Raw genomic sequence first — 26,256 nt, 5'->3', positions numbered from 1 at the left:
AATGAAGGTTAACACAGTAGTGGGGGAAAATGTGCTGTATCCTTAGAAATAGTAATATTATAGCTGTGATTTCAAGGAATTAGAAGTTGCAGTTTCTATAGGAGACAATGAAACTCTGCCCACCCTTCCCCTCCTTTTCCTCTCTCATGACCAGAAAATGATAAATACTACAGTCCCACCCTTGATATCATATCTAACTACTGCCAGGGTAACCATTTTGGAATGTACTTGCCATTAGCTTACATGTAATATCTGCTGTGAGTGTCCTTTGGATAACAGATGACAAACCAGTCTGTCCCAATTCATTAATTGGCTTAACATAATTTGTTTGAGATGTCAGGATAAAAGCTTCCAAGCACCTGTATGCTCCAGTGTGCTTCCACATCTGCAGAACTTAACTCACTGGCCTATCAAAATTAACTTGAAACGAACTAAAAAGCAGCAGTATAAGAAAAATAGAGTATTTTGTTGTATTTGGTTTTAGTTCTTACCTGGAAAGGAATAACGAGATTCACAGTTTCTCCAACTCTTCGAGTATAGGTTTGCTTTAAGTGTCTTGGTAGACGAATCTTCGGAGGTTCTGAAAAAAGCCAAAAGCTTTTGATTGATATTTATCTTTTTTCCTAACTGAGGCAGCACTGGTGGGCATCAGTACAAATAGGAGATTCTGTGCCCTACAATTCCCAGAAGTGACTAATGAGTGAGGTATCTTAAATCTTTTGGTCCCACAATGTTACATATGGTACGCTGTCAGGTTTTGTAATAACAAATACTATGGTGGTAAGAACAGGTGAGAAGCTTAGCCCAACTTAAAAATGTAACATCAAGTTCAGGTTTTGCAGGGAAAAAAAAGAAGCCTTGAAAGCCTGAGCAATAAAGGTTTAGAAATAAAACAAACAGACAGAACTAAAATTTTCCTTAAAAGATGGTTTCATAATTTCTAGACAGTTCACAATGGCCCTGTAAGGCCATATCATCAGTTTCCAATAAGTATTAGCCTTAAAATGACAGAGCTAAGTATGGAAGCAGAGCGTATTTGTGGGCAAGCACAAGCAGAAGGATCTTACCTATCACTTCCTTGACTAAAATAGGCTGTGGGTGGTACCTGGGCTCACTTTCACCAGCAGCATTCACAGCTTTTACTCTTTTTTTTTTGGGAGCCAGTTGGCAGGCCATTGATAGTAAATTTCGTTTTGTCTGTCAGCTCCGGGTTAGCCACGATCCATTCATCAGCTAGTTTAGGGAAAAGAGGGTGGCAGGATGAATCAAAAGAGTAGGGAGTTGTAAATGCATCCACTGCACAGATGAGGAAAATTACAGAACAGTAATATATATATATAATTTTATGTATATTCATTATGCTATGTATTATATTATTAATGATATATATTCATTATATTCTAATTAATACTTCTATTTTGGTTTTCTAATTATGCTATAACATGATATTGATTCACTTTCAATATGTAGGAAGAATGTTTCAAACCTTAAAGGGTTTCTGCTGGTTATATATTTAAAGAAATAAATGGGTTTGAATGTGTCTATCATTTAATTGTACCAGAGAGAAAACTGATTAGTTTTTAAATTCAGCTGATAGAAACAGGGGGACATAGCATACATTTCCAAAAGTACTCATCATTGCTTTAACAGCTTCCTTGGAGAGAAATGAGTTCTATAATTAATTTCAACCAGTACTGAATACCCTTCAAAGTGCTACTGAGTGTAGGGATGAGAGAAACACAGAATATTTACAAATTGCAATGAAATGCCATCTCTCCTTGTGCCTTTAAATAAGGAAGGCTGTGTCAGAATTATTCACATTATCACAGCATTCTTGGATTATTTTCACCCTACTCCTAGACATTCGCATGTAATCCATAGAGTGATCATAACAGTTCAGTCTTTCAGAAAAGCTTCAGTTACAAGCAACACTTTCTTTTCCACCCTGTCCTCCAAACGTAGATTGCTTTATCACTGCTGGTACCTTGGCATTTGGAGCCAGTAGCAAGTCAGTATACTTGAATACTTAACAATCATGTAGTTGGCACAGAAGACAAGAGAACTATTATAAACTAGAGAGCCTTGCAGACTAAGAGCACAATACTGTGATACATTTTCATAACTCTATGTCTTACTTTTAGGAATTAAGTTCTCCTTCAAGCTGCTTCTTTCAGGTTCTAGCAGAAGAGGATTGAAATCAATGACTGTTTCCGAAGCACCTCACCCTCCCCCCTTGCAATATGTACTGCAGCAAATTCTTTAGACTGTTGGCCCAAACATTCCCTCTCAGAAATTTATCTTTACTTCCATGAAGAGATTTTTTTTATTTCATTAAAGAAGACTTATATCCTTTGTTGAATACTTTACCTTCCACGTTAAAAGGTGGCTCCAACAATTCCTCAGACACATCTGTCGATATACCTTGTGAGAATCCATCTTTAAAATTAATCAGAGACACCCACTTTCACACAGATGGAGCATTTTGTCAGTGGTTAGCAATTCCTGTTAGTAAGTATGCAAAGATAGATGCTGGGCTTTTAAGATATAGAAGACCCGTATTTAGGAAGAGTGCATGGAGGAAAGAGATGGGAAGAAGGCATCTAGATCAAAGAACAGTTATGAGTGATGCTCACAGGAAAGCTAAAGGATAAAGGAAGAGGAGGAGATAAAGTTGTTTGGGTTGTTTCTTTTTCCTTTGGGCCTAATCACAGCCCTGGAAAGATGAAAAGGAAATGACAAAAGGAACACTTGGAAGAGAGAAATAAAATGAAATGATGATGGGACAAAGCATAGAAGGAGGAGAAAACACATCATAGAAGAGAGAAGAAATTCAGAGAAGAGTTCTGAGTAAAAGAGAGAGAAAGAAGGGAAGTCTTGGAAAAAAACTTGGGGAAACAAAGCAAGAGATGTAACATATTTAGCTAATGGCAACATAGATAGAAAAGTAAAGAAGGCTAAAACCATGGACGATAACAGATATGATATAATCAGTAAGGCTTTATTTCCTGGACAAAGCTCTTACTGCCCTGGATTTCCTGGAATCCTGCCCCTGGCTATTTTCAGGATAATAAAAATACTATTCTGGTATCTATGCATGGTCCTGGATGGGTACAATGGCAAATATCTCAGCCAACTGTCTCCAAAGTGCTTATTTACTAGCTATGAAAACTGATCATCTGCACATACAATGGCCCTTTAAAGGCAGATAAACATAGTATCCTAGGGAAATCTATGGCCAAGCTCATCAGGCTACCCTTGAAACTTCACACAAGAACCAGTTGGCAGCATACTCTATTTGGAATTGACTTCTCCAGTGTCAACAAAGTTTGGTTTACTACACATGGCCACAGCAAGAGGTTCAAGTCAGATGTTGTAAACTAGCCCTGTGGAGTTCTATGTTCACATTATTCACACCTATGCAATGCAAAATCCAGATACTCATGATGAAACTCCAGTTCAGTAATACACACAGAGAGCTGTCAAAGGTGCTACCGTAGTTAGAGAAGTCCAAGAGTTCACCATGTTAATCAAGTTACGAGGTTCAGACTAAAGGGAAACACCAATTTTCGCAAAGCTGAACCAATGCTCATACTACATAATTCTAAATTATAGTTATATATATATTTTGTCTTCCTGTTTTCAGCTTGTGATTTCTCCTAATGATTGCTATGATAAGGAAGCCTCAAAAAAGCCTTCTTTAAAACTACTTCAGTGACAATGATAAAGCAATGGAGAAGGTAAAAAAAAAAAAGAGTTAACAAACAGATAACTAAAAGAAAAGAACAACAGAATGGATATAGACAGTCATTAAAAGTATTTTGAAATTAAGGAGAGTTATGAAAAATTATGGAAGAAATTAGTCTGAGGCAGAACAGGCACTGAAAAGACTGAGAAAAGGAGGCACTGTGATATTGCAAGAAAGAAAAGGACTGAACACAAAGAAAAAGATGTATATTCCAATAAAACATCTTAATTGGTATTTTCTACTAAGTTTGCTTCTTCCTAACCATTTTCATAACATATATACATAAATAATGTCAATTTTGTATATATATATGTATATGCATATATAGGAGGCATATATAGATATACATAGACACTCAGAAAGCTATGTAAAATACATTGTACCCATTGTATTTTAACCAAGGTGGGTAACAATAAAATGACAGACTTCACTGCCATTTTGTTGTATCTTCATAGTTTTAAAACCTATCTGAAAAAAAAAAAGAGAGTAAAGAATTTGTTCCGTTCAACAAGTATAAAATCATCTTCTGAGTAATAGTCTTTAAAGGACAGAGTTGGAAGATTCCTCTAAAAATCTATTTTTCACTAGTGTATATATACAGCACTTTAAGTTTTTTCCCCGCCATCCTACCAATGGATGCTAAACAGAGCATAATATACAGCATATACTGAAGTCCTCACATTGACATCCCCCTTTACATTCCCATACATCTTGCCTGTCCAATGGAGACATTATAGGAATGCTGCATCTTGATGTAAGACTGCATGCTTACTAATTCTGAGCTGTTCCCACAGCTCCCTCCCAATATACAAGGAAAACCTTTCCTACCATTCCAGCTGTTGTCTGCCTTCAGGTAAGCTTCTCCAGATCTCTGAGCTTCTTGCAGTCTGTTTCAGCTGCTTACGGATGATCAGCTCAATACTACAAGATGCTGAGTGCTCCTCAGAAAAGCCAGTGGTTCTTCTTCACTCCCTCTCCCACTCGCCTGAGAGAGCTTAGGGAACTCTGCTCCTGTCGTATCTGACCACTTTTGTGAACTACTGTTTTCCTGGATTGTCTGAATTTGAAACATGTCACAGAGTGAACGACAAGTTCTGTCCTCTACCTCCTGTCTCCAGGCTGTGGACTGTAGTCATGAAAAGCTTTTGTTGAAGTAAATGCCTTTATGAAGAAAGGTGTCCAACTCATCACTTGATTCACAGTGCGGTTAAGAGGTGCGGAGAGTGGAGCTGAAGATACCTGTGTTGCATTCATCCAAATACAACATTGCTGGAGTCCCACTGATTGGCATTTGCCACAGGTGCTCAGTATTGCACACACCACTTCAGGCTGTTTGATACTTACCCAGGTGTTGGTGGAGTTTAATTTTTGTAAATAGACTTCATTTGATGCCAATTCAGAAGAAAATCTGCTGGAAAATACTGAGTTTCTGCTGCTCGATCACCAAAGACTCTTAGTTGTAAGACATAAATTATATTTCCCTATTCTTTCATAAGTTTATTCAGTCTCTTGCATCTTTGTCTTACTCCTTTGGTTTTGTACAGATTTATGTCTTAGATGGACATAGTTAAAAATCTTGAATCTAACTACACTGAAACATTGGAGAAATTCAAAATCAAGACATGAACTTTGCATGCCCAGCTAACTTCTACAGCCAGCTGTTGGAGAAGCTATCTGTCCTCAGTATTGGGAACTGGCACTTGAAGTAGCCAATTAGAAGTAATGTCATGACAGGGTTTACTACACTGAGGATCGGCTGTCCCTAAAACCCAGCCAAGCTGCACATATTCTGGACCACACATTTTCCTATTCATTCATCCATCCACGCTTTACTGCATTGACTCAGTAAAAAGAGCTCAGGAAAAGAGAAAAGTTTTTAACACAGTACTTGGTCCACTACAATAGATTATATGGCTTTTGATTTGTATTTCAGATCAAATGTAAGATGCATTGAACTACAGTCAATGGGTAGGATCTGGAACACAAACCAAACAAAGCCTGCACTAACCCCTGCTGCTTGAGGTTTTCTGACTGATTAGTCTCTGCCTTAAAGTGAAAGCACCTAATACCTGTAGAGAAAAAAATGGAGAAAGTCTCACCTACTTTCACTGTGAGTAACATACCGCAGGCATTGTCACTTACTTCCTTCAAAGCAGTACTCTACAACATAGCCATCTAACCCTGCTGCTCCGATGTGGTCTGGTGGCCTCCATTTCATTGTAACTGAGGTATCAGTCACTCCATCCACTGCCAGGAGAGTTGGTGGGCTAGTAACAGCTGAAGCAAGCAGGCAGAGGGGAGAAGTCAGAAAAATGTGTTACAATTAAAGTATTACATTTATGGTGTGTATTCCTCTAATTTAGCATCATAGGTGACAGGCTAAATCCTGCCTATGAGGTGTTTCCAATCACCCCGCCATGTCTTTCCCAATTAGGACCAAACTAGGAGAAGCAGGTATCTCATCCCATACCTGCTGACAGTCTGACCCAGAGTTAAATTCCTCCTGCTGAGGAATGAGAAGGACAAAGAGTAGTGGAAAGTAGAACAGAGAAGTTGTAAGTAGTGTGTTCTACAACTGCAGGTGTTTTCAGGCAAGAGAAGAGCGTGCTGTAACAATAACAGCCACCTTCTTCCTTCTCCTCTGCATTGTGGAGGTGCCGCTGAGCAAGGTGGGAACCTTTGCTAGCCTATCAAACAAGACACCTTTCTTTTACAGGGGCTTGTGGTTGTCACAATAGTTAGAAAATCTGTTTCTTCATATGAAAAGGACACCAAATCAGTCTGTCACAAGGCGAATGACAAGGCCCTCTAGCTGTTTGTGCTGGGTTCAGCTGGGCTTAAACCACGACACTGTTACATTAATATAAAGCAGTAAGATGACATGTAGAATAGTATAAAATATGATCTAGCCTAATCTGAATTGTCAGCAAAAGGATATAGAAAATATGTGATACCTTTCTAGGAAAAAAGCCCCTGCTTCATCTAATGTGTATCCATGAGGCAGAGAGAGATACTCAAATGTATCCCATCATATGAGATTGCAATATTGGGCAAATTCACTTATTTTTTCCATAAATTTCTAACTTTATGATAGATTGCATACATGTGATTTTTTTTTAATGGAAATATATGGGTTATTTGTGAATGCTTGTACATTTTTAAATGGCAAGCTACTATGTAACAGCAAAACAAGTAGTGAAACATGAAAGAAGTCTCATTTTCAAACAGAACAGACTGCAAATAGTGATCTTCAGACTTCTGGTCAGTTCTCCTGACCATTTTTGGTCAAAAGACAGTGCCTGACTGAACTTACAGCAGGAAGAAGACACACAAAACAACAGAGACTATAATCCATCATCTTTATGAATTCTCTAAACTGTCAGTTTGACTGGCAATAGTTTCATGCTATTGTCTCAGGTGGTACCTAAGATATACAAAAACATGGAACTGTTAGTTCTGGTCCTTAAAACATGTTGGTCATAGTATTGATCATATCAGGCTCACCTATAGCAAGACACTGTTTTATTGTAGTTCACCTTTTTTTCTGTCTATACATCTTTGTTTCTTGCTTATAAAAGACTATAAATCCTTCAGGGATAGACATATAGTTTTTGCAGCACCTATTAAAGACAGGTCTTGAGCAACACAAGTGCAACAAGAACTACAGTTATATAATTAGATGACTGTAATAGTGTATTAATGGTAACTTTCTAAATGCATGCTTATTTCTATGCTCTTGATTACTTACCCAAAGGAACAAATGACTTTGAAGGCATACTTGGTTTGGAAATGCCTATTGCATTAACAGCAAATACTCGGACCTCATAAGCAACACCTTCAATCATCTTCTTTGGCTCAAAAGTTGTTTCTTTTATCAATTCAAAATTCAACCTCATCCACCTGGAGCTTTGTTTCTTTTTCCTTTCAATGAAATATCCTATTGACCAAACAAAATTTTATTATATTGAGTGGTGGTGTAAAGCTGGTGGTGAGTGGTCTATATTTTGACTGCCCAGTGGCATGTATTCTGGATAAACCTCAACATCCCCCTCTAGCCTTAGAGTGGTTTATTGTTAAATTTTACCCATTGCAAGTTGTCTGATAGTCACCTGCTTAGATTTCACAGACATGTATGAGCTTTTTTTGGACTTCACTTACAGCACCACTGTATGTAGTTCAGAGGGAGAAGGGCCTGATTCTGCTGGTTTCGGGGTCTCTCTGACTTTCCTCTCAGTTCATTGTATTTGCAGATACTACAATTTACTCTATAAATTGTTTCTGAAATTCCTGCTAACATTCAAACAGACTAACTGTTCAAAGTCTGGTATTATAAAAGGTTGTCTTTCAAGTAGGGGGATTGATAATGTGACAACATGCAAAATGACAAACCTCAAACCATTAGAAAAGCAAGTATCTGGTAAAGTCAAAGATTGGGTAGAACATTCTTGCAACTGGATAATCAAAGTGCAACTCTGCAGAGCCTGAGCTAAGTGCTGATCTTATTGTGTTCACTTTCTGGGGTTTGTTTCTTTTGTCTATATTAGAACATCACCACAAAAAGAAGAAAAGTGTGTACCTAAGATGGGTGATCCACCATCATTTGCTGGAGGTTCCCAGGTCATAACACACCAGTCTTCACCCACCTCAGTCACATTTGGTGCCTGAGGAGGATCAGGGACATCTATTGTAAACAAAGTAAATATTAATTAATTAAATAAATAGATTTTTAGTCTTTTGCATAGGTTGAATGAAAAATGACAAATAAGAAACAAATCTGAATAGTTTTTGAAATGCAGCAGGAGTTCCTAATGAGGAGAGAAAGAAGGTCTTTGTGGATCCTGACAGGTAGTTAGGAACAGATAAATGCAAAGCTCTTCAACACAGTCAGGACTCCTGAGAGGCACCTGGGAATGTGTGATAAGACAGAACCCACAGCCACATAAAGCATGGAGAACAGAGAGTGTTAAGGGTAGCCTGAGGCAGCTGCACTAGTTTGGACCCTGCAACACGGGATGTTGGCAGGGTGGTAATTAACTCCTGCTTAAATCCCATGCTAAGCTCCTGTGTCCTTCAGTAAAGTATCCTTGCATCTCAATCCCACATCTGAAAATGGGGACAAACAGGGAAATGGAAGTTTTCTGAGAATCTACAACAGTTTAGCAGCTGGGGAGGACAGCATTTACAGAATCCCATCAAATAGAGGAAGAGGAATCTGTCTCTGGTTGGGGTACAGAAAAGTAGGATTCTCTAAGGAACATATATTGAAAAGGGCTGTGATAAAAGACATGGCTCATGTGCACTGTTTCACACGACTTACCAACCACTTTAATGTTAATTAGAGCTGTGTCTTCTCCAGCCTCATTCTTCAATGTTATTCTGAAAGGACCTGAATCTTCCCTCTCAGCTGTATCGATGACCAGACAGCTGCTATCTGGGTATGTTTCTGCCCGTATTCTTCCACTGTCTGTGATCCCCTAGGAACCAAAGTAAGCAGAGGAAAAAATTATATTTTTTGCATTTGAGAATAAAAACATTCAAAAATCCAAACGCAATACAGGATACCTCAGCAAACATATTAAAGCAACTTTAAGAAAAAACACTCTAAAAGCTCAGCATTTCAGTCACCTAATGATCACAAAAAGGAAAAAGTAACTGAGGGGCAAATAAATAGCTTTAAAATATGGTAACTGGTTAGCACTCAGCTCACCCATTGCACCTCAATGGAAGAGTCACTAGGTTTACTTGTCTTGTGAGCAAGAACATGCTTTTGTCAACACTACCTGTCATTAATTTGATGGCAACAAAAGAGTAGTGGGTTCTCTCAAAAGTCAGATTGAAATGTGATTCATTCAGTTTAAAGGTCAAAGAGATTGAGAAGGTCAGTAATTTGTCCTCACAGATTTCAAATGCTGGCACATATTTGAAATAAGAGCTCTCCTAAAATTCTCTATTTGGAAAAGTCCACAGTGGTGATACTACAATTAATATTTGCAAAATAGTAGTTGGAGATTGCACCAGATAGGTCTGACAAATCCAGAAATAATAATATTTTCCAGCTTCCACATGCCACAATGAAAGATTAAATGTGGAAAGTGGGTCTTCGGTATTACACAGCCAGGGACTGATCTGTGTTAAGTTTTGCATTAAGACACCAGATGCAAGACACCGAGTGCCCAGCCTATTATTTCATTTGAAACTTGACACACCATCAGAATATATCATTTATTTTCCAAAACCAGACTGTACTATGGCTTCCTGTCAAAACCTAGCATCCATTCTGGGCAATATGTACAGTAGAAGTAGCCATTTGGTAGATTTTCACTAGTTTTCTCCCACATCCCATATATCCCTCTCCTTTACAATTTATTTATAGGAAACCCATATTTTTTTCCTCCATTAATGTCATCCTTTCCTCAAAAAGATCCCCAAAATACTGCATATTCATCCATTTTACCCTTCATTTTTGAGTGAGGAGAGTTTTTGCATGTCCTCCTTACTTTCCGCCATTAATGCAACGTCTTCACAAGGACAAAGGTTATTTTTTGGAGGAAAAGGCCCCTTGTTAAGCTAAAGAAACATGTATAATGTACCTTGTCCCCTCTACTCCACACAACTTTTGGAGTTGGCTCGCCAGTGATGGGGATCTCAAGTCGTAGTTTGCTTCCTGCCACTACTGTCACAGTGTTATTTTCCCCAAGACCATCCAGGTGGAGTTTAGGAGGATCTGAAAAAGAAGAGATTGTCCAAATTTGCTGTGTGACTGCCACTCTGAGAGTTCAGTGATCTGGCAAAGGTCTACAACAGAGAGAAACAAGCTCTATAGTTTGTATTTTCCTGGTATTTTCAATCAACTGATCTTTTGTGTGGAAGAAAATTTGTGAAGAAAATTTCTTCTTAACAAAATAGTTGTCTGATGAAAAATAAATCATGCTACCATAGACATTTTGGAATAGTAAGACCGTAAAAAAAAAGTAAATCTATCTTCCTGAAGCAGAATTATGTATATTCAGGTAACTTCTGAGAAACATTTCCTCTAAGTGGCTCTTAAAAATTTCCATTGCAGGCTTTCTGCAACACCTTTGATCATGCCTCAGACATCACTGTTCTTACAGTTTAAATCCTTTTTCTGAAAATGAAGTGTTCACTTTTTTGTACCCATGTGTATGGAGAACAACTGATAAATATCCTCTTACAACTTTTTTTATTGCATTGGAAGATATATAAGCAGGCATATCCCTCTAGTACCCCTTCCCTCTTCATTCTCCCTAAACGTTGCCAATACTTTTTTTTAACACAGATATCCCATTTCTTTGAGCTTCAATTACAGAATGTATTTGCTAAAACTTTGGTCATTTATATTGCTTTCCTTTTGACTTCCAAGTTGCTGGTTGCAGTTACTCTTTTGGGAAGAGTCAATGCTTTGTTTTATTTTTGTTCAAAAGACTGGGACCATTAACAAACCTTCTGTTTTGCTGAATGAAGAGAAGCTGGCCAGAAACATTTTTCTCTCTAGATACCATTTAATATATTTAGGGAATAGGTAAATATGTACCTATTCTTTTTTACCAAACTAAATCACATTTCACAATGTCAGCAAACCTATTCTTCAAAGATGACAACACTGTATACCTGAAAAGAGGATAGCAATAGGTGTTTTACACAAACTTTTATTAGTGGTTTAGGTTTAGGATCTCAACATCAAGAAGGCTTCCCCGTGAGCTCCCCTAGGCTCGTAAACTAGAGCAGATCTTGAGCACAAGCACAACACGCTCTAACTCACTTGCACTTAGTAAAAGCAGCAGGTCAGTTTTCTCTGGTATATGCCTGCTCAGAGGAAACAAACTGATTGTAATCAAGGGTATTTCACACTGCTTTTAATTTCTAAAGGTCAGAGAAAGAGATGTTATATGTAAATCATTATGCCAAGTACTTACCCACAACATGTACTTTGCATGGAATATTAATATTATAGGCATCTGGTACAAACATGTATTCACCCTCATCATCAACAGCAGCACTCGCTATAACAAATCTGTGGATTCTGCAAAAAGTTGAAAAAAAGAATTGGTCTAAATTTTTTTTGAAGACTGAAGCTATGAGATAAAATCTGTGAAAAGTTCAGGACATCTCTGCAAGTGTGTAGAATTACTGACTAAAAATCCTTTGCTGGCCGCTTAGTGGTACTTTCGCTGATTAAATACCATGTGATTTGTACAAAGCATTACTGAGACAATCATCAAATTATGTAACCAATTCTAATATTTTTTGTTTGAACACAGAGGTAGAAAAATATGGGAGTGCAATGTCTGACACAGGGATTTTGTGCTGCTTCTATTAGATTGTAAGTTTGTTATTCAAGATGAAATCTTTAGGTGACCCCATTTTTGGAATATTCTGACTTTTGTTAGACAATCTTTATGAAAAGATCTAGTCTACTATTTGTTTGCCAGAATAAAGAAATGGGTGAGCAAAGCATATACTGCTTTACTTGACTGTGTCTTCCAGTATGATGATACTCTTGCTCTCCTGTGACCTGCTGTGCTAAGCTTTGTTCAAAGTAGAACTCACCTCTGTCCCCTTCTTGCTCCCTTTTCCCTCACCTTGCCCTATGGGCGGGCATACATGGGTCGTGAGGAGCATATTCAGTTTATGTCAATCCAAGGGGTCACTGCACAGCTGGTACTTGTCCCCTACTACAACTTAGCAAGCATTATGGAATCAATGCAAACATGTTACTTGTTGAGCAGAGGGCTGGAGCACCTCTCCTATGAAGACAGGCTGAGAGAGTTGGGATTGTTCAGCCTGTAAAAGAGACCTCTCTCTGGGAGACCTTAAGGCAGCTTCTGGTGCCTAAAGGGGCCTACAAGAAATCTGGAGAGGAACTTTTGACGGGGGCATATAGTGACAGGATGAGGGGAAATGGCTTTAAACTGACAGAGGGGAGATGATCTTCACAAGTGCAGTTTCCAGCTGTATGAATGGTCTACTAAGCTGAACTGAATGGGATGTAGTTAAAGGTAGGACGTGTTTGTTTGGTTTGGGGTGGGTTTTTGTTTTTTATTGTTGTTTTTTGATTGGTTTTGGTTGGTTGTTTTTTTGTTTTTCCTTAAACTGACAAACTTTCCATGAAAAAGGACAGACTAGAGATGCAAAGGAATCTGATATCTCCAAATACTTTATGGAGATACATGGTCTGAGTCGACACAAACATAACCTATCAGAAAAACAGACATTTAAAAGCCATCTACTAACAGCAACAGCAATGTCAAGAAAAATTAATAGGTTGATCTTAGATGGATCAAGGATTTTATTATTGTCCTCCGCAGCCAAAAGACACATGATGAAAGGAGGCAAGGAGTCATGACTTTCATGATGATAAAAAAAAGTATGTTTGAGGGACAGAGGTTAGGCTTGACTACCGGATAATTTTCAGTGAAGTAACCCACACATTGGCACATCTCTACAGTGTCATTTCATCAGAGTCAAGTCAATACACAACAGGCTTACCTTCCTTTGTGATAAAGCTTTACACGGTCACTGGCTTCGATCAGTTGCCCATTTTTGTACCATTTCCCTTCCACGTTCTCAGATATCTCACACTTCAGGTGGATTTCCTGTCCAAGTCTCACAGTCTGGTCTTCAAGTGCAAGTGATATCTTCAGTGGTCTCACTTAGGAAAACAGAAGCAGAGATATTAGTGCTAATATCAAACAAGAGCTCATGGTTCTGTCACAGAGCAGCTACTAGCCACCACAATAGTCTTCAAATCAGAAAAATGTCTCCAATAATAAAGTTCTCAAGCTGAAATACCACCAATATGTACATGTGAGCTACATAAATTACCTTCTTTTCATGGACGATGATACCTTAGGGTGATCCAAAATACCCATGCCCTGACTGAGGAAACTCCATGAGTGTTGCCAGTAGAAGAACTAAGCCCAGGACTGTAATTTTAATGCTGTTCCCTCTCTGGTGTTTAGGTGCTGGAGGTAGGGTGCTTCTACACCCCCCCCCCCCACCCCCCCCCAAAGTCCAGTAAGAAACTTTCAAGAAGTGAAAGACTTATGTCCCCAGACCTATGCACTAGAAGGGATTGCAACCCACATTTCCTCTCATCTAACAGTGATCAAGCTGCTCTCATAGCTCTCCCAGCTGATCTGAGATAATTTGGAGACTTACCAAAGTCTTTCATCACAACCGGGGACTGTAGTTCTCAATCTGTTTTGTCAGGCTAGTAGCAAAGGCTGACTGGCCAGTAAGCTTAACTTCATACTGTACTTGATACCAGCTAAATAATAGAACAGCATGAACTGGTTGTGCTTAGGATGCCAATTTGTACAAAATAGTTAAAACCGTATGAGTATTAGAAAACAGAGTATGTTTATGCTCATGATAACTTTAGAGAATGGGCACATACACTTAGCTAAAAAACACAGCATTTAAAACAGATATTGCACAAACAATACTAAGGGAGCTACACAGTCATGTGTTTGGGCCTGTGAGTTCAGGTCAAGTGACACTGATGCTTTTTAACAGTATTCCTAGTTACAGAACTGCTTATTTTTTCCAACATACCCTTTTTTCTGATATTTATTAAAAGGCCATGGTTTGGCTTTCCTGTGAGAATCTGAAAGGATTAAAGGAAGGTGGATACTTTGCTTGAAGATTTCGCTTTATTGATCTATTATATATTTGGATGGATAGCTTGGTTTTCCATCTTAACTGAGTTACAGAAAATTTTCAACCAGGACTAGTTCATTGCCTGTTACTGCAAAGTCTAAAATAAAGTCATTGTTCTGGAGATTTGCAACAGAAATATTGGTATCAATTTAAGCCTCCATTTAAACCCCCAGGAAAAGATTTTGACATACGAATTCAAGAGCAAGACAGGTGATACTTACAATCAACAGAAAGCTTAGCTTCTGATTGGCCTCCAGTTGTCATTACTGAGTAGGTTGCATTGTCATTTTTTGCAGCTTCCTCTATGACCAAAGTGTGTTTCTTGCCCTCAACCTTGATTCGATACCGAGATTTAGGATCATTGCTAAGTTCTACACCATTCCTAAACCTAATGGAAAACAAAGAATGATTATTTTTCCAATAGAAGTCTTGTGCAAATAAGACTCCCATAGACTGACACTTCCAGAGAAAACTATAAGACTTAAGACACAAGAAAATATTAAACAAACTCAATCCTTGAATTTGTAAGGATAGTTTTGCTGTTGCTACATTTTTGAACAATGTTTTCTTGAGATTTACTTAACAATTGTCAGGTTTACTGGTATAGAAAAAGCTGTCCCCATTTTTGCCAATAATTCGAGTATTCTCGGGTTTATTCTCAGGTAAAACAGTATCTGCTCAAAGTGTGGCTTACCATTTCACATTTGCGTTTTCCTCAGACACTTCACAGCTCAGTTCTACTCGTTCACCAACATAGGTACTGGTATCCTCCAGACCTTTGGTCACCAAAATTGGAGGATCTTTGGAAAGAGTAAATTACACAATTACAGTCTGAGAGAGAAAACTAAGTGAAAGAGGTTTTCAATATAATGCTGTAGAAGACAACACTAGTTTAAAATTCTAATATTAGTCTCAGTGCAACTTTTTCTGCTTTTGAAAAGTCATTCCTCATTAAGATGGGAGTAGGAAATATGACAAATGAAAAAAATAACATTCGTTCAGGTTAATACCTGCCTTGCATCCTATTTTATTAACAGCTTGTCCAGGCAGGTCAATAGGAGAAGCTGACATTCCACTCTTGCCTCCTGTAAAACCCTTTCATAAAGCTGTACTTTCATTAGGTACTATAGCCCATTGTGCACACTAAGATGACCTGATGACATAACACTGTGCCCTTATTGGTTTAACCCAGTCCGGCTGTCAAAACTCAAGTCTATTTACTAGCAAGAAATTGTACAACAGTTAGCCTATGATATTTATAGGGGCAATGTGATTTGTCATCTTGAATAGTTTTCTGAAATATTTGATGATTTTTTTTCTCTCACTGTAAGTTTTATTTTTCTGTTTGTTTTGTTGTGCCATGAATATTACCAGTACAACGGTCAACACTGTGGGAGCAAAAAAGGTGAAGAAATGGCCATTCATTCACAGATATTGATAGTCTTCTCTTAAATCTGTGCTGATAGAATGAAAGCTAGCTGCTAGAAAGCCTGATCTGAGGGTACTTGAAACAGCCCAGTTGGACCAAGAGTGTCCGGGTCATCGGGTACTTAAGTGTGGTGTTAGAGAAAGCCAACACTATGACAAACTATTCTCCAAAATGGCTTTAGAATTCTGAAGAAGACCACAGCCTCACTAGATCCCGACAGTATGAAATCAGCCATATCTCCACTTCAGGGTTTTCACCAAGTTACTAAATACAGGATGAGGAAAGCAATGGCCAGGGATCACAGAAATACAGAGTGATCCTAAGAGCTGCTAATACAAATACAAAAATATACTGAACCAGATCATCCCTGTTAATCTCTGTTGCAGTCAAAGAAGCCACCACAAATTACAGCAGGTGAAATAGGAGTAAGCTGACATAGTTACCTCTCACAAACAGTTCTGTGGAGCATTTCTCATCACCAGCTGTTACGTAATAGCGAGCATCGTCTGCCATCGTACAATTATTGATAAATAAAATTCTCTGGTTACCCTTGTGCTCAAAAATGTATCTGTTTGAACAGGAACACAGCAAAGGTAAATTAGCAAAACTTCTGCACCCTTTTGTTTTATGTAGTAAGTGCTTTAGGGATTATTAGAGGTGAGAAGTCTCATTTTTACAAAGAACTGGAAAAATTGCCCTTGGAAGTGATTTCCAATATTCAACAGAACTCTCAAAGAGTTTTTAGCAAAAAGAGTCATGGTGTAAAGGGACAATGAGCATCTTCTGGCTTCTGGCTTGTTGGAAAATCCCAGGCTTCGGTATTATGAAAAAATAAATAAAAATAGAAGAGCAGGCTTTGAAGGATGGCAAAAAAAATGGAGTCTGAAACTCTAGATGAGTAAAGATGAAAATAACCAGTAACAGGACACCATCCTCATTCCAACACTCTTAACATTTTTGTGAAGTATAATAATAGCCGAAGTTAAGAAGTTAGTATTATTGGTAGGCCAGATGGCACAGGAGATCAGTAATGGGATATGGGGTTTTGGTAATGGGATATGGAGCCTTTCACCTTTCTGTCACCAATTTTGATCTGCTCCAGGTTTTGTAATGACCAAAGCTCGTTAGCATCTGACAGCTGTTTCAGCAGCCTGGAAGAAATTCACTAGAGCATTCAATCCAGGTCCTTCTACTGGAGAGGTAACCATATAGCTGCCTGCAAGACACTTCTGAACTGCTTTGGCAGATATATGGGCTAAAGAAAAGGTATCCTGTTTATTATGCATTTTTTGTCAACTATGAATACTAATCAACACCCTTTAATGACTTTTGCAGCAACTGAATGAAGAAAATGTGCCCCTTCTTTGTAAGAGGGCTTTTGCTAATTTCTGTTTTTACACAGGACCAGAGGGAAAAGTTGCTAGAATTTTGTGGAGCTGAGAAAAACTTAAACATTACATTGTTGTGCATTACTGGTTGCAAATCATCATTCCTAGGTGTGTCTGACTGCGGAATGAGATTTTCTGCACCAGACTGTATGAGCTGGTTGTGCCCATACTAGGGACTGGGCTCAACTTCCAGCCATTGTTCTACGTGTACTCAAGTGTCTGCACCTGAAAAAAACACTTCTTGTAGATAAAGCAAGAGTGTAAACCAGTATGCAGGTGATACCAATGATGAAGCAGCTTGTGTTAAACATCTCTCCTCTTAGAATCCAGTTACTATAGAAAGATTCTGACCTTTCAGACATCAGAGTGAGGACAAGTGATTTATTTACTCACAGTGCTTCCCAATTTTTTAAAAAATACTGAGTAGAAGATGGTTTCTTTTTTTTTTTTTGGTGGTTGAGAATCTTTAATTCTTTTCACTTGAGGCAAAGGAGACAATCTGCATTAATATTTAGCATTAACATTAACATCTAGTGGACTTCTCTGGGTCATGAATGGTATACCATACTTTGCACATATAATGAAATTCAGAAATAAAATTGGTACAACCTGAAAAAAGAGACCTGTCAAGGAAATACATGTGTACCCATTTTATTGCTTCCATCAATAAAGCCACTTACTTTGTACTTGGTCGTATTTCTTGGCCATTTTTATACCACTTGAGCTCCACTGTTGGATCTGCTAACTCCACCATGAACCTTACTTTACCTCCTTTGTCCACCTGATAAGCAGGATCAAGACCTTTGGCAAAAGCTGTTGTGGAAGACAAGTGTTATTATAAAAGAAGATCAGATAACAAGAATATGAATGCTAAAATGACATTGCATAAATCTCATCAAAGCTGTCAGAATACATGCACACGTTATGCGTCTCTGTATTCTTAAGCTTGTCCACGAGTCAGTTTATTTTCTAGAAACATTAGACTAAATGCAAAGCTGTGCAGATGTGATTATCCTGACCAGTTTCAAGCCAGTATCTCTGCTTAATTCCTTCCAGTAATAAAGCTTGAATTGTAGCGTGCAAGTCCCCTTATATGGGAATGAAGCAAGTTTTGCTTTTTAAGGTGGATGCTAATGTTTACTGAACATCAAAATATTCTGCCTTATCCATACCTGCACTCTTCTTCACTTCCCTGCGCATGCGCTTCAGACGCTTTAACATGCCTCTCAGGTCAGTGATACCATACTGAAAAGCAATCTTCTCATATTCACTGGGGTTAGCATTCTTCAGGAGCTCCCACACATCTACCTCAGGTTCTTCATCTTGCTGTTTAATCTCCCTAACAGTAGCAAGATAAAAGTATGGGAGAAGAGTTAGTGAGGCTTTATCACACCATAAAAAAGGTGAACCTGGATCTATGGTAAGGTTTAGAAGTGTTTTGATCAAAATTTGAAGGCTGCCATCATTTTTTTATTTCATTTGGTGTGAGCTGAATAGCTCAGAATGACATTCACAGCTTGCTTTATACTTCTTCAAGGCAGAATTTGGCCTTTTCTGGTGTAATCATTTATGAGAGTTTTTATATTGCTTCATTATTATTAAAAAAAAAACCCAAAGCACAACAGTGAAAATGTTGCTCTATAATAACGTGTGGGTAAATCCCACTTAAATCACTTTTGTCTGTTGTAACTTGAATGGAATCAGTTACAATTTATGATGGCACCACTGAGATCTGAGTCCAATCCGTACATTTCATAATTATATAAATATGCTTTCAAATCCTAAGTCCCTGTAACTGCTACTAGTAGTGACTAATGAAAAGGACATTGAAATCCAAGGGAATCTGGGTCTGTGTGTAGTTACACCAGTGCTTCTGTTACTTGAAGTTGGCTTATGGATAAGAACTCGAGATATCCACACCAGCTTGGACTTGCAAGATGGATCTGTTGACTTCCATGTTTATCTCAGTCTTAAGAGCAGGAAGTATTTTCAGAGGCCTGTGTGAGGCATCACCGTTATACAGAAGATTCAATACCGATTTTACTATCTGCAACTCCAAACTAAGACAACCAATAAAGAGAAGTAGAATTATTTTCACAATGTCAGCCATTAAATGAGAGAACAACGGAAGCATCCTCAACAAAATGATAATTTTTGAGATTGACAGTTTAGCTCAAAAAAGTGAACTGCTAGAACAACCCAGGAATTGGAGCGGAAATCTAGATTTTTTTTTCCTCTAAATTCATTAGGATCAGACCAGGATCATTCTGATTTGATCTACTTTGTCTAACGAAGTCAGCACTTTTGAGAACAGTGTGAGGAAATAAACATTTGAGAAATGAAAAATGACTGAGCTTTGGAATAAGGCACAGTTAGAATTGAGCTCTATCAAGTCAGACAGAGAATTTTCTTTGATGTATACAAAAATAACACAGGGGGTCCCTGAGAATCTCTGCATGGCTGGATTAAGAACCATGGGAAAACATTTAACTGTTTAATCCATGAGTTTTATTAATTTTTGTAATATGCCAGTGTTATTTTAAAAAGGAAAAAAGCTTCTGACTGAGGAGTCTTTGAAACACTTATATTGTTATCTTAGAGCTACTGTTAGACAATTACAGGTATGTGATTTTATGTTTCTTTCCTTTTACTTTTATCTGTGTTTATGCTTTCTGGAGAGTGACTGTGCAGCAAACACTGGTGTTTCAGTGAGATTCCTTCTGCATGACAGCAAGACAAGATCAGCTTGCAAACATATATAAAATCTAACATGCCCCATGGGGTGTCACTCTCCTCTCCCAGGTCTGGCTGTTTGCCATGCAACGCCTGTCCATGCTAACGAGAAGTAGACTCCATGGGAATCAGGATCATGTACCCCTTTAAATAGGGCAGTAGTTGAGAATGAGGATCAGTTAGAATATCCTGATTTTCAACCACCTTGAAATAAGTAATTCCAGACTCTTTTTCCCTCTTGTGTAACTGGAGAACAAATAAAGCAAACCAACATTGTTTTGAGACCACAGTGCTGTTTCTGCTGTGTGTAGTGAGCAAATAAGGCTTGATATTTCCTAAGCAGACCTATCAATCAGACCTGCCTCTCTACAAAATCACTTTTAGATCTTTTCCCCAAAAATGTGCATTTCATTGAAAGATGTACTTTTTTTAAAAAAGGACCTAAATGTCTGAGTGGTTTTGAGATCTTGTGCCTTTTGGAATTTCGTGCTGTTACTCATCCATTGCATTGACGAAGCATAACCAGTCACAGAGCAGCTTACTGAGATAAGAACTGGTTTGTCTTCCTGCAAGACCAGCATGAAATTTAAAAATAGGCAGTATATAGATTCTACGCATTTAGGTCTTTTTAAAAAAACATGTTTCAAGTATTATGCACCACAGGTGAAAAGTTCTAGCTATTTCCTTGGTAATATAAGCATAAAAAAGAGAAGGAATGCACCTGCAATGTTGCCTTTTGAAAAAATGAAATGAAAACATGTATTTGGCTTCATAAAAATGGATATTAATACCTAATACAATTAGCAATCTTATTCAATTAAGCTCAGAAGTATGAGGTTGCATGTCGGTCCCTGGAGTGAGGAGGTGATGAACCAACTTGACCAATATCAAATAATGGTGTTTAGAAAGTAGAAGTTTGCTTTGCCCATTCATCACATGATAGGTATACTATGTTTATATGGTTATACAGCATTTTTCTTACAAAACTTGTGAGATACTTGTTAGTGAAGTGATAATGACTCTTAAATTTTCTTTCCACAAAAACACCAAGGCCTTTTACATGCAATATTCTGTTACACCCCACAGGCAGTCAGAAGAACTCTCATGGTAAGTTGTATTAGTATGATAAAAAGTCAGACTGAAGATCCTAATTAGGGATGAGAAGATTAAAAACCAAAGACCTGGTGGATGTGAATTGGTTCAGGTAATCCTTTCACTGCCTACTTATACCTTCAGCCTTTGCTTTTTGCTTTATTTACTTAAATACTATCCTCACCATCACAGCCCATGGGCACATTGTTAACTTTTTATGTAATTAGTACTGCACATTGGGTTTCTTCTGTAAGAATGGTAGATGAGATAAAGGGTCTAGTTCCTTTTCCAATTTTCTGTGGTCAGCTGCCATTGATTTCTGTGGCATATAGTATTTCTGTGATAAATTTTTAAAAATAGCAAATTAACAATCTTGTCTTAACCTGCTAAAAGACTAAACTGAGTTTAAGATCTGAGGTAGCTAGAGGCGTAAGTATCATAACACCATAGTTTCAAGGCAAGCCAGAGAAACACATGTCCAAGTTTTTCTCTTCCCAGAATTTAAGTTGAATAAAGCACTATTGAACATTTGTGTGAACATATTGAAAGCTTCAAAGAAGTAATATCAATTTCTATAGCTTGAAAGCATGGTAGATGCTTTTATGTATCAGGATGCTTATAAAAACAAATTAAGAAGTGTTCAAAGAGGTAAATTTAACTCTTGCATTTTTTACTCTTGCACCAGACTCAATTTTCTGAACTGCTCATCCCAGTGTAGGAAATCACCCCCTCTACCCTCCATGCAAGCACAAAAGAAATAGCAAGTAAGCTAAATGTTATTGGTCTCTTTAGATTGTGGCTCACTTTTTATCCAGTGCAGTCAAATCTGAGGTTTGTTTTCTGCACATTTAAAGGTACAATTAATTGAACATTTGCATATTATACTATGAGACTGATAGTTAGAAACACTGAAAAAAAAAGGTCAGAAAATTCTTAAGAAGTTATTAATGCTACACCTGACTCTTTCTGTGTGCGAACCTAATGGTTTGCAATCCACACCTGCTCACTGCATCACTTGGTTCTCACCTACGTTTCAGGAGACCACTAAAGTCAAGTTCTCCTGCATCTTCTTGTCCTTCACCGCTGTTATTAATAGAAAAAGATCAAATCTTTGTTTAATACAGGAAGACTTAGACAACACACATTGTAAACACTCTAGACAACACACATTGTAAACGCTCTAGACAACACACATTGCAAGCGCTCTATATGTCTCATATAGAATCATAGAATCATAGAATGGCTAGGGTTGGAAAGGACCTTAAGATCACCTAGTTCCAACCCCCCTGCCATGGGCAGGGACACCTCACACTAGACTGTGTCGCCCAAGGCTCCTTCCAGACACACAAATTGTATAAGCCAACACAAACTTGTATCCTTTTTCACACAAATTATGTTTCCTTGGGCACTTGTGAAAAATAACACAAAGGTTTGTATTGCTTGTTATTATACTTCGATGACAAATTTTTGTAACTGCATACATAAATTTGCCAAGATTTGTGTTAGATTTCAGTGACAAATAAATGTGAGCTAGTCAACACAATGAGCTTTGTTTTTCGTTTCCATAGTGTATGCGTGTAAAAACAAAGGGTTTGTGCTGATCTTTTGCTTTGAAAGTAAAACAAAGATTTGCATTGCTGGGTGGTATTTTTAACAATGAATAGCTGTGTCAATTACTGATTGCAATGCATTACTTTTAAGATTTAACCTTTCTCTAAATGAAAGTAGAAATCAGTTGAAAACCAAAGAAACAGTACATCATACATTTTTACAGAGAGTCTCACAGTCCTGTTAAGGTGCATTTCTTTCTATAATGTGACCTTAAGCAGTAATACCTTATTATAAAGCACATATAGACAAAAGAAATGCCTTTAATGTTTGTAAAAAGAGCAAAATTCTGCAAATGTTAAGTCAAATGATGCCAATATTTCATCCCAGATTTTGCATGCGAGGTATCACCTCAAAAATCAGAAAGTACTCAGATATTCTCATCCACTTGTGCAGAATGGGTGTTGCAGTTTTTTAAAGATATGATGAAGAAAGGAGTGCACCTTGAATGTAACATCTTTTGCATTTACTCTTGAAATCAATCGCCTCTAAACAAAAGCAGTTACTTCTGAATCACATCTTTACTTGTATATGTAAATTAACAAACTGCATTCATGCTCTGAATGTTTGTAAAACATCTTCATTCTGAATATTTCTGACCTTGTAAGACAATTTTCTCAATAATCTATAAAGACATCTATACTATTTTGAATTGCTATTTTATGACAAAGATGACAAAACTTAAGGCACAATGCTTTATCTTACATCCTCTGCAATATATTATTTGTAGTTTTTCCATAATGATGGCCTTATGACAGTTTTTTACTGTAAGATAACATAAAGCCAGATTCTATCTCCTCGAAATCAGTGTGAATTTCCTCTCTGCTTTTAATCAGTACAGGACTGGAGCTAGGAACTTTTGTATTGTCACAGACAACGGTCAGGAAACATGTGATTGATAGAATATTTTAGTGAATGAAAATACAATTCTAAAAACCTCTAAAGAAAAACATTTCATTACCTTAGATAGTCCATATTCCCTTAAAGCAATGATCCTGTAATTTTGCAGTAGAGTCTATAATATCATATGTGCATGTGTTGTAAACAAATTCATTCTAGACACTACCAAGTATCCCACTTCTTTAATCTTTATTCACAAAAAAAATTATTTAAAAGTACTTGATACAATTGTCTGCCAAGACTGATGCAAGCTCTGTGCATACTACCAGCATCCATTACTGAGGAACTTCATAAGACCACTATATTATGTTACCTTCTTTTGAAAGCAGATCTGATGTCAATGGATTGGGCAGCTTGGGAAGACTCTATGAAATAACAGTAATATAGGAATTAAAAACTTAATTTGAAATTAATGTACTTTATGTAATCAGTGCAACTTAGCATACTGAATTTGTTCAGTGTCCTGCTAAGTGACCACTATTTGTGCTGCTTCTTCGGTATTAAGTTCTGATAAATGCAAAGCTGTTCAGTGCTAAGCTAAGTTTAATTAATGCATTTCTCTAAACTACTTTTTGCAGTTCTGCACAGGAGATCTCTCCCAGTGCTATTTCTCTCCAATCCCCTTCCTGCCTATACACAGGCTCTTGCCTTTTTGTTTTCCCATTCCCTATGCTTTGTCTCCTGCTTGCGTCTTGCACTTTCTCAGTATGCTCAGCATCACAGGAAAGAAACAGTCTTCTCTACAACTGCAGACTACTGTTGATTCTCAGTGCAAGGATGAATCCCTCTTGTGCGAATTATCCATTTGTGCCAGACTGAATCAGATTAAGTGGTTCTGATCCACAGCCAGTGAATGGATACAGCTGGGTTGGCCTCTGCCTCACTCACCTCTGAATACACACGCCTACCTATGCCCCTCAGGCTGTCAGTCAGTTGTCAAATGCCCCCTTAACTGTGACTGGCTTCCCCTGACTGGTGAACAAATAGTCTGGTTTAGGCCATTTGGTAAGCGTGCTCTGTGAGGGTGAACAACTATTATGTCCTCTGGCTGCTGGTCCTGGAATTTTGGAAGACATCCATCTTCCTCAGTCTGATTGTGCAGGTATGTGTGCACTGTTGTACTGGCAGAACTGCTCTTGAAGGAAAAGATAAGCCTGTATGTTAAGGTTTGCCAGAATAAGACCTTTTACAACACAGAAGTAGACAAAGGCATCACTCTCCAGTGCTTTCCACATTGTGTTAGTCTTTATTTTAATGAAGAGTGGAAGAAACAGCTTTCTGGAGTACGATCACGCCATGCCTGATCAGAGTGCAAAAGCACTGGCAGGCCGCAAGCACTCCACATCCCTCTGTTCAGATGCTGCCAGATGGAGCCTTTCTGAATAGCCTCAACCTAGCTCTCTGTCTTGTGTGCCAGAGCCTGACTTGAATTCAGTACTAGTTTTATCTGCCAGCTTTTCTAATTTTTGGATACGTGTCACATATTATCTATTCCAATGTTCATTTAAACAATAACTTGCAGACACTTCAGAAAATTCTCTGAGCGCTATGCTAAAAAAGTTCATTGTCAGCATTGCTTCATTTAAAGGTTCTGAACAAACTTAGGTGACATTTCAGGTTATAAAAAAAAAAAAAGTCTTTATAAAGCCTTACAGACACAAATGGAGTCTTACCAGTGACTTCAAGGTCAAAAGAGCAACTGTCAAACTTGTCCTTATAAGACACTTCACAGCGATAGTTCCCTGCGTAGTTTTCTTTAGCTTTAATGATATGCATCTCAAATGTGTGAATCTAAAAATCAAACATCATTGCTCATTAATGTGAAGGATACATTTGCACAAAGCAGAAGTTAAAGGATTAGTCTTTCAGACCTAAACCAGGAGCAAGGAATAACTTGAATAAAGGGCTCTGGAAAGAAACTGCAACCCAGAAATGGGATTGGAAAACTTTGCCTTCCCCACCACTACTTGTCCTGAGCAGGGAAAGCAGAAAAGTCTGCTTTGCACAGCATCAGAGATCATCACTGAAATCTGCATGGGGAAGGCAGACTTAGAAGCCACTGCTCTTAAATTTCTACCTGTTGTCTTTCAGCTCTCTTTGAAGCTTTGCCCCTTTAAGAAAGAAAAGCAAAGACACACCTTAGTGTGACGCTCAAAGGACTCTTTCAGCTGCAGGTGCTTCCCTGCTTTACTGGCCAGGTCCATCCATTTTCCTTTGAACCACTTAACATTTGGCTTTCGGAGAAGATCTTTGGCTTCTACTTTGGCTATAAATGTAATATTCCCACCTTTTGAAAAGAGAAGAAGAATAATGCAGTCATTGAAGAATGTTGGTCAGTCACATCTGTGTAAGTTTCTTTTACTACTGCTCCATCCAGTCTCCACATGCTAGCTCTACCATGACAGTAAGAATCAGATTTGAAAGTACTGCAGTCTTACAGAGATTGATGATTTGGGGTCCTTCTGCACATGTTGATGTGGACCTTGAGACACTGAGAAGCAGGATAAATTAGTTGAGGCAAAACTCTATGTTCTCATGGGTGAATTGTTCCCCATATTTGAATTTCCTTGCTTAAAACAAAACCAGGTATTTCTAGGCTACTAGGCAGTTGTAACATGAATAAACTCCAGTCTGTATATGAAAGCCTGGAGCTCTTAATGCATTTCTATCAGATTCTTTAA

The 26,256-nt window shown here is 37.9% G+C and overlaps 1 protein-coding gene across 1 annotated transcript in view; it reads right to left on the bottom strand.

Moving 5' to 3' along the window:
* Window positions 1–491: 491 nt before the first annotated feature.
* The window catches only part of MYBPC1 (myosin binding protein C, slow type), a gene marked incomplete at its 3' end in the record, with an annotated part of 61,049 nt that continues 35,284 nt past the window's right edge, over window positions 492–26,256 (bottom strand). The window contains 21 exon segments of the mRNA XM_010019859.1: window positions 492–580; window positions 1,068–1,153; window positions 1,155–1,233; window positions 2,368–2,436; window positions 5,734–5,814; window positions 5,888–6,022; window positions 7,494–7,682; window positions 8,322–8,426; window positions 9,063–9,219; window positions 10,336–10,469; window positions 11,680–11,786; window positions 13,253–13,415; window positions 14,647–14,813; window positions 15,120–15,225; window positions 16,298–16,422; window positions 17,923–18,055; window positions 18,415–18,581; window positions 22,094–22,150; window positions 23,889–23,940; window positions 25,249–25,366; window positions 25,714–25,862. Coding sequence (XP_010018161.1) covers window positions 492–580; window positions 1,068–1,153; window positions 1,155–1,233; window positions 2,368–2,436; window positions 5,734–5,814; window positions 5,888–6,022; window positions 7,494–7,682; window positions 8,322–8,426; window positions 9,063–9,219; window positions 10,336–10,469; window positions 11,680–11,786; window positions 13,253–13,415; window positions 14,647–14,813; window positions 15,120–15,225; window positions 16,298–16,422; window positions 17,923–18,055; window positions 18,415–18,581; window positions 22,094–22,150; window positions 23,889–23,940; window positions 25,249–25,366; window positions 25,714–25,862 — 2,468 coding nt within the window.

Source organism: Nestor notabilis, unplaced genomic scaffold (assembly GCF_000696875.1).
Source record: "Nestor notabilis isolate BGI_N333 unplaced genomic scaffold, ASM69687v1 scaffold4478, whole genome shotgun sequence".
Taxonomy (NCBI): Eukaryota; Metazoa; Chordata; class Aves; order Psittaciformes; family Psittacidae; genus Nestor; species Nestor notabilis.
Note: the sequence above shows the minus strand (reverse complement) of the source record. Positions and strands in the feature narration are given on the sequence as shown.